The sequence below is a fragment of the Danio rerio genome, chromosome 23 (assembly GCF_052040795.2).
Source record: "Danio rerio strain M-AB ecotype USA chromosome 23, GRCz13ab, whole genome shotgun sequence".
In the NCBI taxonomy this organism is placed as follows: Eukaryota; Metazoa; Chordata; class Actinopteri; order Cypriniformes; family Danionidae; genus Danio; species Danio rerio.
Window position 1 is genome coordinate 33,972,134 of NC_141043.1, and position 14,994 is coordinate 33,987,127.

General features: G+C 37.6%; 1 protein-coding gene across 2 annotated transcripts in view; it reads left to right on the forward strand.

Moving 5' to 3' along the window:
* si:ch211-197l9.2 overlaps nt 1-14,994 on the forward strand; it is a 71,519-nt gene that overhangs the window by 36,460 nt on the left and 20,065 nt on the right. The window contains exons 1-4 of one of the 2 annotated variants that reach the window (XM_087307433.1): nt 877-1,763; nt 5,356-5,580; nt 9,397-9,552; nt 14,886-14,951. In XM_087307433.1, the coding sequence (XP_087163559.1) occupies nt 1,026-1,763; nt 5,356-5,580; nt 9,397-9,552; nt 14,886-14,951 (1,185 nt within the window). In that variant the 5' untranslated portion in view covers nt 877-1,025. Of the gene's footprint in view, nt 1-876; nt 1,764-5,355; nt 5,581-9,396; nt 9,553-14,885; nt 14,952-14,994 lie in introns of those variants that run through there. The other variant, XM_087307434.1, reaches the window with a different exon arrangement.

The window sequence follows — 14,994 nt, forward strand, 5'->3', positions numbered from 1 at the left end:
CCCCTCAAGTCCAAAGACATGCGGTATAAGTGAATTGGGCAAGCAAAGTTGTCCGTAGTTTATGTGTGTGAATAGGGGTGTATAGGTGTTTCCCACTGATGGGTTGCAGCTGGAAGGGCATCCGCTGCGTAAAAAAAAAAAACGCTGGATAAGTTGGCGGTTTATTGCGCTGTGGCGACCACAGATTAATAAACTGAAAAGAAAATGAATTAATGAAAATATTTCATTTAGTTTATTTGAGTTGATTTTTTGTGTTTGTTTTTTATTGAAATGTGATTTACGTGAAAGTCAATTTATTTAGATCTTAAATTGCTTGTCTTTTATGTTTTTATTTTGTTAATTGCATTGTTTATAAAGTGAAAAAAAATTTCATTTTCAACATATTTTGCTGGAACCCTGAGCCAGTTTCATTTACAGCCACTAGATGTCAGCAAAGCAATGTAATTATGCTCTGTTCATTGGGCTTTGAGTATTTTTTGTATTTTGAAGTCAAATGTTATATTGAGGAGATATATGTATGATTATTAAGCAATTTGAAGATTAGTAGAACTTAATTAGAAATTGAAATTAAATTACATTTCCAGACCATCATGAATTAATAAATAGCTTACGAGTCAAAAATAAACTACTAAACATCTAAGGTTGGTTGTGGAAAAAAATAAACTAAAGATTTTCTTATTTTTAGGAAAATAACTTGGCACTGTTGTGCCTTCTGCCGGTAAATCTGAGTTAACCCTGACTCAGAGAGAGAGAAAGTGTGTGTGTGTGTGTGTGTGTGTGTGTGTGTGTGTGTGTGTGTGTGTGTGTGTGAGTGAGAGATCCTAATTTCGGGGCGGAGATTTTGGGGTTTTTAAGCACGTGGCCACACTCAGCGGAGATATTCACTCAGAGAGACTATAGGCTAACGGTCACCGGGATATAGCCAACTTACACAAACTCCTGAGAGGATCCTATTTAACGAACTGCTACCTGGTTATTATTGACAATGAAAGGTGAATAAGAGGGTCTCCTTTTGACAAAAGACAATGACCAAGACAAAAGTTGAGGGCAATCCCGAGTCTAATGCACGATCATCCCATCATGGACGGGACGGGCAGGATAATAAAGCCTGCGGGGACTCAAGCAGCCAGCAGCCGTCAAGACAAATCCACCGGCATCATGCGCAGCACATGACGTCAAAACAACCGCAGGCGAAGAGCGTCCCGCCGGCACAGAACAAAACTAAAGAGATTTTCTCCAAGAAACCAAAGCGTGGACCATCACCATCAGCAGTCCTCACGCCAAACACTCATGCAGGGAAAAAGGAGATGAAGCCAGAGTCGAAAAAGCGCTCCGGCGGCAGTAGCAGTAAATCGTCCAGCAGGAGAAAGCTGTCTGATGGGAGCATCACGTCTGATGACCTGAGTAAAGACTCCGGCTGCGCCACCGGGAAACTTTCCTCCACCGACAGCAGCTCTGAGATCTCGGACGCGTCTGAGGAGAACAAGCAGATCACTGATGCTGAGAGGATGGACGGTTCTGCTGAGCAAAGGGCAGAACACGGAGAGGATGGTCTGGTTAATGCCACCCTGTCTCCAGGTTTGGGCTTCGGGGAAGGAAGCATCTCTCCAGGAGACCAGACATCCTACGTTTCCCTGGACAGTCACTTGAACTTGAGCACATCTGTGGCGTTTTCTGACCTGACAGGAGACTTTACTGATGGGGTGCATGAGGATCTGCTGAGGGAGATTGACGACCTGAGATCGGAAAATGAATATTTAAAGGTGAGATACCGTATGGGCCATCTGTCTCTCTGGTTATAATTTCTTTCAAGGTTTGACATGAGGTATTTCTTTCACGTTTTATTCCAATTAAATATAGATAAGTCATTCATAATTGCCTATTTGGCGTTATGGACATGCTTTAATTTGTTTGACATCATTGTGGCATCGTAAAAACATCAGAATTATAATGATTTATGGAAAATCCATAAAGCTCTTCTAAAACAAATACATTGTAGGCTTATGTTTTTTTAGGATGATCAAATATATTTTAAAGATCACATTTGATTTATTTGGTTGTTTTAGGTAACTTTATTATAACTCCTTATAAAGTGGGACAGTATGCAGCCTGTTTTGATGGATTATGATTAAGGATCATATTATTAAGAGCTAACATGGCATAAATGAGCGATTTAAAGCTGGCAGAGCATCATGAACTAGTTAGAAATGTCCATTTGTCCAATGTCCAAAATCTAATTAAAGATCATGATATTAAGTAAATATACTTTCTGATAGGGACATTAAGCTAATTCTGCATATTTTCTAGGTAGAAATTATTGTACTTTTTTGTATTTAAAAATATAAATATATCAAACAGATCCAGTTGGATCAATGACAAAAAGGGATTTTCAAGCATTAAGTTAATAAAAGTATAATAGAGCTTTAAATTGATTTTTATCAGCAGAAAGTTAGAATCTTTTTAAATGTATAAAATCTTTTTTGAGCAAATATTCTTGTATAAATGTTAAGTACTGGTCAAAATAAGTATGTTGCTTTCATTTTTACATAAATATATCAGTTATACTGAATGACGATTGTTTTCAACAACATTATTTGTAAGTTATCACGTCAACAAACCCCACTTTGCACGTGATCTGGCTTATACTGTAAGATTTACTCTCTTCTTAGAAGATTACACTTTCGCTAATTGGCTTGTGTCATCCCTCGTTGTCTCTGACATGCAGCAGGGAGAATGAAAGCGGGCTTTACTGTGATTAAGTGCAAGGTGTCTTGGTGGAAATCAACATGTCAAGAGGTGCCAATAGTGCAAGAAGGACAGTGCGTCATTCTTGGCACGTGCCACTGGTTCTGTGGGTTAATACACACAGCCTGTTGGCACTCAACACATTAGGTCAAGGTTGACTTGGACGACTTGGTTGGAGGCCGACATTTGATAGTGATAACACCATTTGTACACACAAACACACTGAGCACACAAATTTTCTCATATTTGGTTTGGTTGCAATACCGTCACAAAGGCAAGTTATGTTAAAATGAATAAAAGCATACAACTGAATTATATTAGTTGGTAACTACATTAAATAAAACTATTACTACTTTGAATTTTAATGTGTTGATGAAAATAACTAAGAAAATAACAACTACAAAAGCAATTATTAGTCTTGGGTGATTTTGTTATAATGACTTCTGTTTAATTAACTCATTTTAAATGGAACCTACTGGGTTAATGAACAAAAAGCCTATAAATCACATAATGTTCAACGTGTATGACAGATATGTGAAAATGTTAATGTCTGAAAATAAATCTCCTATCCGCTTGTTTAGTGTGACGTCATGCGAAGCGGCTTCCGGGTCCAAGCGCTCCATTCAACTGAATGGGGAGACTCATGAAATGGTAATAATAAACGTTTACAAAGCGATTTAAGGCTTTCGAAAATCTTGATCGCAATATATATGTCCATGCCTAATATCCAATGGCCAGAAAGTGATTATTTTTTTTATAAATTGTAAAAATTTTTGGTATTTTTTATGCAGCAAGCCCAGAGATTGTTGTGTACACTATGATTTTATATAAAATTAACTTTAATGTGTGATAGGAATAAAACTAAACGATCATAAACGAATGATTTCTCCACTCAAATGAGTGGCGGCTTGGACCCGGAAACAGTATACAAACGTCACAAACACGTCACCACTTAACAAGCGGATTAAAGTGGTGGTCCACTTTAAATCACATTTTAAACTTTACTTTAAACAACATCTCTGAATTAAAGACGCTCAAAGTTCACTGCAAAGGGAAACATTGGCTTTTACAGTGTCAGCTTAGCAAAGCCTACAGCGAACAAAGTTTGGGGACTACAAAATATACATCCGGTCTAGTGAGATCACAAGCGCTCCCAGTTATGTGCATTTACCACACGCATACCTGCGCAGTGAAGCGGCATAGAAGAGGAAGCTAAAATGCCGTCCGAATGCTGCTATTTCCACAGAGCTTTTTCTGTTTCTGTATTTAGACTTCCAAAGGACACAACACAAAGAGAGAAGTGCTGACTATTTAATTTAAATATGTTCCAAAGAATTATAAAAAAATAGCTAGCATATGACAAAGGACAGCTTCCAGAATCTCTCCCAGATTAGTGCTGGATTCAGCTAAAAACTCTTCAATGAAGGAGCAGCTTCAGACATAAAAGACAAAGCTGTGGGTTGTGAGCCACAACCTGTAAGTGTTTAATTTGTTAAAAGTGATCTATGACATGCACAGTGTCTAGCATTAACGGTATGCTGTAGTAAGGACATAAACAAGTTTGTAAACAGCGAGACATGCTATTTGGCACCCTTAACAATTTAGCTACAAATGAATATTTATCCATCAAACAGCTGTAAACACCCACAATTTTCACCAACGTGTGCATGTCTCTCTATGAGGCCGCTTTCAATGCATTCTACATCTCAGATATTGAACTCGCAAAAGATATGTGAATGTTTCATATTACTTACACATGCTTATTCCGAATTTATGCGAAATACATGTAACGCTGATGTACATGTAAATATGTGCTGCAGCAGAAAAATCAACCAAAGATGACACAGATCGCATCCAACATCTTGCGCTTAATTCTCCTGTCACACCAACGTCACTGTGTATTCCAGAAAAATAACGTAATTCGAGCATTAGAGAAAAATAAAAATAAACATTGGTCCTAAACACATGCGGTTGTCATGTTACATGTGTCTACAGACGGTTCACACACACACATGCACAATGGCGATTCTCTCTCTTAAAGGAGCCACACCCTATTTTCACTCATTACAGACAATTGTCAGATTTTATTTTAGACAGAAGGTATGAGGTTCATCCTTTTCATTTTCTGTCTGATTAGGGCTCAAACAGATACTGCTAACAGCTACTCTGATTGACACTATTTTCTCAGTAGGCATGGCGCTTTACTGGTGATGTGGAGCCGATCTGAGAACCACAGCACATTGTTAGCTGACCAATCAGAGCCTCTTGAGGGTGGGCCTTTCAGAGGAACTAGGAAAAATGAGTTGTTTTCATGTTAGTTGAGTAGCAGTATATAATCAAAGTAAGATATAAGAAAAAATAACGTGATTTTTTTCACAAATAAAGCATGAGCACACGTTGCTTTGCATCCTATAAACATGACCAAGTCTTAAAATTACATTCTGGACCACCCCTTAAAGTTTTGAAGCATTTGCTGCTGTGATGAATTTGGGAAAAATAGTCCTAAGAAATCAATACTGTGCATGTTCATTATGCCGGTATTCAATTTATCGTGATTTGTCTACTGCCACATATTAAGCTTTCATACATCAATTTGGGCTTTGTTTTCAGGATGAGATGGAGGAGCTCCGCTCAGAAATGCTGGAGATGAGAGACCTGTACATGGAAGATGATGTATACCAGCTGCAGGAGCTCCGGCAGCAGCTGGAACAGGCAAACAAAGCCTGTCGCATCTTACAGTACCGACTCAGGAAAGCCGAGAGACGCAGCCTGCGTGTAGCTCAGACTGGACAGGTGGACGGAGAGCTTATCAGGACGCTCGAGCATGATATTAGGGTGAGAACGTGTTGAGCGTCTGTGTGAGAACGTCCTCGTACAAGGACTGACATTCAGGGTGTAATTAAATAGATGTTTCCCTCATGATTTGGATGCAATTAAGTTACAGTGGTGTGTGTGTACAGGAAAACCACTGTTAGGTTTTGGATTCAGTCCATGGTATTCATCGAGGCAGGATGTTTATCGAAATTGCTCAATGCTCAGTGCCAATTAAATGTTGAATTTAGTAGTAAGCCACTCTCTGAGTCAACTTTGTTTTTATGAATCAGCATGAAGTCAGATGCCTTGTGTAACTTTCAATGTGGTGTCTGTGACCCAAATCGTGATACTAAGAGCTTAGTGAGAGCTGAAATATCATTTCGTTTTATAGTTCGACATGTGTAGTGAGTGGTTTTACTTTTGGATGTTTTCCAACTAGTAAAACGAGGAGAAAAAGCCCCAGTTGTCTGTTTGGCAGACAATTGGAGTTGCTCAGTTTGTGGCGCCCACTCAGAGCAGAAGCATTTTTTGGTTTGAACAGCTCAGCCAATCAGTGACGGAGCTTTCTGTAGACACGTTACAAATTAAAAACCTATCAACACAGCAGGGAGACCCTTATTAAATAGCTGTTTTCTTTTGAAATCTGTCCTCAGACTTTGCAAAACAAATTCCTCCGGATCCTTAAGTCTCTTTGTTTGCAGCGAATTAAAGTCAGTTTGAAATCAAAAATGATTTCAATTCTCATCATATCTTATTAATGAAATAGATTTAACATTATTTCTTTAAAAAAATAATTATTTGCTCTCATTTTTCTTTTAAATAATTTCCTGTCTCACTTGTTTACTGACAGAAGGGCAGGACAATCTGTCACTCACATGAGATTGACCAATAGGAAAACAACCATTGAATCGATTCTTGTAGGAATGATTTGACCTTTTCTCATTTAAGAAGCTAGTTCACATGTTTTCAAGTGGCCTTATGCTGTTTTAAAAGATTCTAATTTGGTTTTGGAGGTTGTCTAAGGTCAGTCATTCATTCATTTTTCTTCTGCTTAGTCCCTTTATTCATCAGGGGTCACCACAGCGGAATGAACCACCAACTATTCAAGCATATGTTTTACACAGCGGATGCCCTTACAGCTGCATCCAAGTACTGGGAAACATCCATGCTCATTCATTCACACACACTCTCACACTATGACCAATTTAACTTCAACCCAATTCACTTATAGCGCAAGTCTTTGGACTGTGGGGGAAACCCAAGCACCCGGAGGAAACCCACACAAACACAGGGAGAACATGCAAACTCCAGCGAAATGCCAACTTGCCCAGCCGGTACTCGAACCAGCAACCTTCTTACTGTAAGGCGACAGTGATAACCACTGAGCTACCGTGTCACTTGTCTAAGATAGTTTTAAACAAAATATATAAATAAATAAATAAAACAAACTTTCATTTTCTTATAATGTACGTTGTAGCGTCACCTCCAAACTCTCTAAACCCCTTCTTTCTAAGTACCTAGAGAGGGGTCTGCATGCAGACTTGGTTAAAGTGCCTTTAAGGCAAGTCATTTCACTTGACAACCGTTTTTGAAATGCCTCTCGGGCAGTATGCTCCGGTATTCTGTTTAAATGGGAAAACATCAAATTTTCCAAAATTGTTTATGATTGAAATTCATATTAGGAATCACCAATACAATTAAACATCATCTGTCTCTTTAGTTTCATTTCTAAACTTCCAAATCACACAGAATCTGCAGAAACTCACATCTGGTCCCAGCCCCTCCCCCAGAGTATCATCAGTGGTCGATGGTTGGCTCCTCTACTTAAAAGCGGACTTTTTTTTTTTACCATATAGCGATTAAAGATTGGCTCCTGTACTAGTAGGTGGAACTTTATTCACCATTTTGACAGTTACACTTTTCCCCATTCAAAAAGATATGAGTGACATGTCTTGTGTATTCTATAGTTTTTGACTTGGTGCAGCTGGAAAGTGAACTGCATGTAATGCTTTTAATGCGCACGGCCGCACACCTAACCCCACCCCTCACAATGACGTCACAAGCTCCATGAAGTGCATATTGCCTGGCATTGCAAGTCTGAAATATGCAGTCTCAGCTTGCAAATCTAAGTCTCCATCCAGATACTATTGTTCTGATTGGCCAAATGGTCCAATCTACTATGATTGGTCTCCAACTTACAGTTATTGCATGTTGGAAATCAAACCAGTTTTAGTTCTCAGCACAGTAATGCAAATGGTAAACACATGATTGCTTTTACTGTTTAATTTTAGGGGAGAGTCCTCATCTTTAATAGATTTGATTAGCATCTTCTTATCATGTCAACAACACAAACTGAACTCCTTGAAGTCTCAGCTACAACTACAGTGCTTGAGTATCAAAGTTGACATTGCTAGCAGGCAGCCAACAAAAATTATAGGCTGGCATTATGCTAATTTGTTACAGATTTAGGTACAATTTGTTTAAAATTAGATTGGATTTACTGAAAACTTTTTGAGTTCTTTATAGGGAGATAATAAGTTCAGTGAAACTTAACAACTTTTTAAAAACATTTTCTTTAAGTTTTTACCTCTAATAAAATTGTGCACTTCATTATTTTAGACTTTTAAGAACTTTTACTTTCACGGATTGCATTATTTCAAAGTACTGTAACATCTGAAAACAATATGGAGCTCTTTAAGTGAGTACATGATGGTAATCTGCCGAGAACACAATGTCAAGTATTACTCGAGAATCAAGGTCAAATGAAAGCGTGTGCATTTGTATGTATATAGTAAATGTGTCAAGGACTACAGCCAGAGGATCCGGGAGGGGAGGTGTCCAAGCACAGCTGCTGGTGTGTGTTGTGGGCATGTCTATTTTAAAGGCATGTGAGAGAAATAGATACCCTGCTTTCATAAACTGGGCCAGTGTGTCCAACGTATTCACTCTTCAGCAACCCCCACAGGAGCGTCCAGCAATCTGATATCCGACATCATCTTTTTTAATGTCCACTTTTCAATTATTCGCTTTATTTTTTACAATGAAGTCTGAAGTTTGTAAAGCTGGTTTTGGAGTTCAGTGCTGATAATAATCGCCCTGTTCTATTAAAAAGAAAAGTCATGCACTGAATGCCACGGTATAATCACATGCGCTCTTACAGTTTTCCCTTGGCATTGTTTGCAACCCCTTGAGCATTCGAGAGGGGAGCAAAGGGGAACAATTGTTGGAAAGAAGATTCAAATCGAATCTATCATAATGAATTGAGCTCTTTGCATCCTTGCTGTTGTCGAAAACAACATCTGAATTTTAATCCTCATATTGCACAGTTCCTCAAAGTTCATTCATTCATTTTTCTTTGGCTTGGTCACATATTTTTGGGGTTGCCATATATATTTTATGTAGTCGATGCCCTTCAAGCCGCAACCCATGGGAACCAACCATACGCTCTTAAATTCACACACACACATACACTACGGCCAATTTAGTTAATTCAATTCACTTATAGCACATGCCTTTGGACTATGGGGGAAACCGAAGCACCCAGAGGAAACCCATACCAACATGGAGAGAACATGCAAACTCCAAACAGAAATGCCAACTGAACCAGCGATCTTCATGCTGTGAGGCGACAATGCTAACCACTGAGCCACCGTGCTGCCCATTTCTCAAAGTTTCAGATGTTAATTTCCTTTCAAAAGTGTGTAATAATGCTCCCCTAGAGAATTATATGACATTATGTGGAAATTAAATAATATTAAATGTTGACTGGATGTTTTCTGGATTTAAATGTCTTCAGTGTGTTTAACTGATTGGATATTATTAATGCTGTGTTCCCAGGTTGCAAAAAGTGTGTCTATTCGCCTACACGGTGAACTTGAAGCTGTTCAAAAGAAAAATTCACGGTTGGAGTGGGACAATGAGGAACTGCGTGAAAGGCTGCAGGATCTAGAGGTGGCGAAGCAGGTTCTGCAGGCTGAGATGGACAAATCACAGGTGAAATGACCACACGAGACATTTGCCATACATGTATACAGTATGCATATAGAGAGCAGTTAAAATTAAGAGCCTGTTTTGTTGTTGATGCATTAAAAAAGCCATGATTTTAGACATGTTTATATTCCGTTTTAAAAAAAACACAAAACCAGTGTTTTAACTAAAAGAATTAAGAAATTAATATTTGGTAAAGTTATCTGGATCTTCAGCAGTGGTGGAAAGAGAACTGAAAAATCATAGCCAAGTAAAAGTAGCATTACTTGCCTAAAAATGTAGTGCAAGAGGAGTAAACGTTTCTGTTGTAAATATTACTTAAAGTATGAGTAAAAAGTAGCCCTTTCAAAAGTACTCAACAGTATTGAGTAGCAAGTATTATGCTGTAAAAAGCTGATGCATTTTCATGTATTCCTGCATGTGTGTGTAAACGTAACATTCTGTAGTGCATTTAGTTATTGCCCTGCAATGTCATATATTAGGTTAGATTTAGGATGTGATGTCAGGTGACTAAATTTCAATGTCTAGCCAGCGTCAAAGGACAACGTTATTTTAAAGTCCTATAACAACAAAAAATGAAGTCGATATTTGGTTGATTTTATGTTGTTAGAAAGGGACCAAAATACAACATCGAACCAACATCTTAAACCAACGTCATATTGACATTTAAATACTGACATTTATTCGTCAGGTATGTCAACCAAAATCCAATGTCTGATTGATGTCATAGTGGTAATGTTCACACAACGTCAAGCTGTAACAATATTAGATGTGGGATGTTGGGTTTGGACATTGCGTCAGCCTGACGTTGGGTTCTGATGTCAGCCCGATTTTAATTTCCAAACAAAATGCAACATCCCCAAGACATGTACAACGTCAATCTGACGTCATGTTGACATCCTGTGTCTGCTGGGTGTTTAAGGCCAATTCGGTCTTCATACAGTAAACATATGTCATCTTCTCATCAGTGACATGCATCTAAACAGTCTCTGGGTCAATGCATGTAAAGATTTTGGACATTTTCTTGGACACTTTTAATGCTTCTAAACAGTTTAATGCAATTATAAAATGCTCATGTCTTAAGGTAGTTCATAATGATGTGATTTACCTTCTATGTGCAATTTGATTAGACAGGAATCGCAGGACTGATTTTTCTAATCCTCATAGCCAAGAAAAAATAAAGTAGTGACTGCAGGTTGAAGGAAAGTAGTGGAGTAAAAGTACCGATACAGCACTTAAAATGTACTCAAGAGAAAGTAAAAGTACACATTTTTAAAACAACAAAATCAGTAATTTGTAATTTGTTACTTTACACCACTGATCTTCAGTCACAACAAATGAAAAACATTTGTTATTCTGACCAATTGCTGTTGTCATATTTTTATTATCAATCATTTACAGAATAAAAAACATTAATATACTTCTTGAGACAACATTTTCAAGTGCATAAATTCTTTCTTTTTCTTTTTTTCTATTTTTTCTTTTTTTCATTTTTCTTTTTTTCTTTTTCATCTTTTTCTTTCTTGTATTTTCTTATTCTTATTATTTCTTTCTACACTGTAAAACTATCTGTAAATTAGCAGTTTTTTTGTTAATTGTGAGTCATTTTTTTCTTTTTCCCTGTTTACTTATGCTTTGTTTATCCTTAATAGGAACTTGCTCTTTCTTTCAACAACTTTTAACCTTAAAACATTTGAAAAAAGTGACTTAATAGTTTAAAGTGATATATTGTCTCTGTTGGTGTATATTATTGTACAACAACCTTGTAATAAACTGCCAGTTCATTTTAAGGTATTTTACAGACTTATTTGTCTATATATCATTTCTTATACATTGTTACATTATTTCCTAGACAATATATTATTTTAAATTACTAAAATGTCAATAAAGGTCCCATAATGCAATTCACAACCGATATTTCTTGCAATGTGTTGCTCTGCTTAAAATTTTGCGTAAAAAGTGAGACAATTCATGCATAGAAATATTTTGTAACATTATAATGCCTTTTTACTGCGATTTTGATCAATTTACTGCACCTTTACTGTAAAATCTTTAAATGGTTTACTCTGAACAATACTTGGTTGCTTAACCCAAATTTGGATGAAATAATGACAAAACTAGCACTTTGATTAAATCCAATAATATTTTTAACTCAATTTATCCATATTTTATCTAAATTTGTCTTGAAGAGAAGCAGTATTTTGCAAAGTGTAGATTTGTATGTTATTATGTAGTTTACAGCAATGCTTGTTTGTTGCCAAGACTCTTTCATTTCCTGATGCTGTTAGGATTAGAGTCTGACCTTTAGCCCAACCGTACGCAATGGGTGTAACCGACAGCTGACTAGTGGGGTTGGGCATAGAATGATCTAAGGGTCTGAATTCAAACCACAGCTGTCATTCTCACTTGTGGATATGGTGAGGGGGAGAGAGAGGGTATGAAAGAGAAAAAAAAAAGACCAACTGAAAGACAAGGTTGAAGAGAGTGAGAAAAGAACCACTTATAACTATATCTCAAGGGGAGATCCCTGTCCAACAGGCATCATATGCTTAAATGCTGGTCTTATGATGTGCAATTATCACATAAATGCTAAAAATAATGACAATGTGTGCTCTTTCACTTTCTTATACTAATATAAAACAGAGATTTTATATTTGGAGACTGACAACAATATACCAGCATAATACACAGAAAATGAACTAGTGGTCACACTTTACGTTAAGGTAAAATTCTTGCTATTAATAAACCATTTACTACTGTATGACCTTTGCCTCTAAACTTCGAATTTGCCGCTAGTAATAGCTATAAATGTAGATATGTTTAGGTATTTGGTGGGATAAGGGATGTACAGCGCTTCACTTTTTCCACATTTTTTTATGTTACAGCCTTTTTCCAAAATTGATTAAATTAATTTATTTCCTTAAAATTCTACACACAATACCCCATAATGACAATGTGAAAAAAGATTTGTTAAAATTGTTGCAAATTTATTAAAAAAAAAAAAGCTCAAAAATCACATGTACAGAAGTATTTACAACCTTTGCAGTGAAGCTCTAAAGTGAGCTCAGGTACATTCTGTTTACACTGAACATTCTTAAGATGTTTCAGCAGCTTAATTGGAGTTCACCTGTGGTAAATTCATTTGATTGGACATGATTTGAAAAGGCATACACCTGTCTAATTAAGGTCCCAGGGTTGACTGTGCATGTCAAAGCACAAACCAAGCATGAAAACAAAGGAATTGTCTGTAGACCTCCAAGATAGGATTGTCTCAAGGCGCAAGACTGGAAAAGGTTACAGAAAAATTTCTGTTGCTCTGGAAGTTCCAGTAAGCAAAGTGGCCTCCATCATCCATAAATGGCAGATGTTTAGAACCACCAGGACTCTTCCTTGAGCTGGCCAGTCATCTAATCTGAGTGATCGGGGAGGACCTTAGTCAGGGATGTGGTCAATAACCCGATGATCACTCTGTCTGAGCTCCAGCATTCTTCTGTGGAGAGAGAAGAACCTTACAGAAGGACAACCATCTGTGCAGCAATCCACCAATCAGGCCTGTTTGATAGAGTGGCCAGACGATACATAGCAGCCCACCTGAAATTTGCCAAAAGGCATCTGAAGGACTCTCACACAATAAGTAACAAAATTCTCTGATCTGATGAGACTAAAATTGAACTCTTTGGAGTGAATGCCAGGTGTTACAATTGGAGAAAACACGGCACCGCTCATCACCAGGCTAATACCATACCTACAGTGAAGCATTGGGGTGGCAGCATCATGCGGTGGGGATGTTTTTCAGCAGCAGGAACAGGAACACTAGTCAGGATAGAGGGAAATATCAACCTGCTTCAGACTGCTCTTGACCTCAGACTGGGGCGACGGTTCATCTTCCAGCAGGACAATGACCCAAAGTACACCGCCAAAATATCAATGGAGTGGCTTCACAACAACTCAGTGAATGTCCTTGAGTGGCTCAGCCAGAGCCCAGACCTAAATCCTACTGAACTTCTCTGGAGAGATCTGAAATTGCTTCCCATCCAACCTGATAAAGCTTGAGAGGGTTTGCAAAAAGAAATGGGCAAAAATCCCAAAGACACGTGTGCCAAGCTTGTGGCATCATATTCGAAGACTTAAGGCTGTTATTGCTGCCAAAGGTGCATCAACAAAGTATTGAGCAAAGGCTAAAAATACTTATATACATGTGATTTTTCAGCTTTATGTTAAATTAATTTGCAACAATTTCAACAAAACTTATTTCACATTGTCATTATGGGGTATTGAGTGTAGAATTTGGAAGAAATAAATTAATTTAATCCATTTCGGAATAAAGCTGTAACATAAATAAATGTGGAAAAATTAAAGCGCTTTAAATACTTTCCGCATGCACTGTATGAAATATCATATAATATGTGCTTTATACTGTTAGTACTAATAAACCACTAATATCTTTATAATAGGCATGCTAATAAGTTAACAGTGACAGTTGCTCCCTACTGAAGTGTTACCGAATTCACATCTGAGGCCTCCAAATTTCATTCTTGTGCGACTATTCCCCAATAAATACATCTTTACAAAAAAAAATTGGCAATGAAGACCTGTAGGTCTTTAATATCGGCACGCATTCAGTTTAATCCAGGATTCAGTGCTTAGAAGTGGATCGCAGAAGCTCAGCTCAGACAGCTGCTGGCCATTCCTGATCCTCAGCAGATTATCAAGGCCTCGTGTGTGTGTGTGAGAGCCTGACACTACCTGAAACATGATGATCTACAAATCAATCCTTTTTATTAGAGTCAAATCTCTTGCAGTCTTTAACCACAAGATGAACTGCTGATTTACAATCTCAAAAGCTACAAGCTGTAAATTTAACAGCAAGGCATTTAACAGTAATCATTTATGTTCGTTCATTTTTGGTTTGGATGGAACGAGTGTGGTTATTTTTACAGTTTTCATAATACGTCTGCATGCTCCGCCTCTGCGATTTGTTCTTTTAAGGGTTCGACAAAGCAGTAGGCCGATAGACTGACTGTAGCCAGCATTCTTGACATACCTCGAGCAGTGTGGATGTTTGGTGTAGTAGTTGCCATCTCACTACACGAACATGATCGAATGTGTTTATTGGGTGCATACTTTCCTTAGTCACAGATTTCATTGGGTACTGGAATGCACTGGACAGTGGTATGATGGAAAATAACATCTATGCTGAACATATCTCAAATGAACGTTCCTGCCCTTAGGAGGACATAAGCTTGTTATGCATAGGTTATCCATTACTTGTATCATGTGCTATTTATGTAAGCTTTTGAAATGTATTTGGACTTATTATGCATATGGTGCATTCACAGAATTCTCTGAAGAGAAGAAGTTTGAGATCAACATCCAGCAAGAGTGAAAAGAAGCTCTCTCCACAGGTGAGGAAATCTCATTAGTGTTCATGACTGATATGTGTAGGTT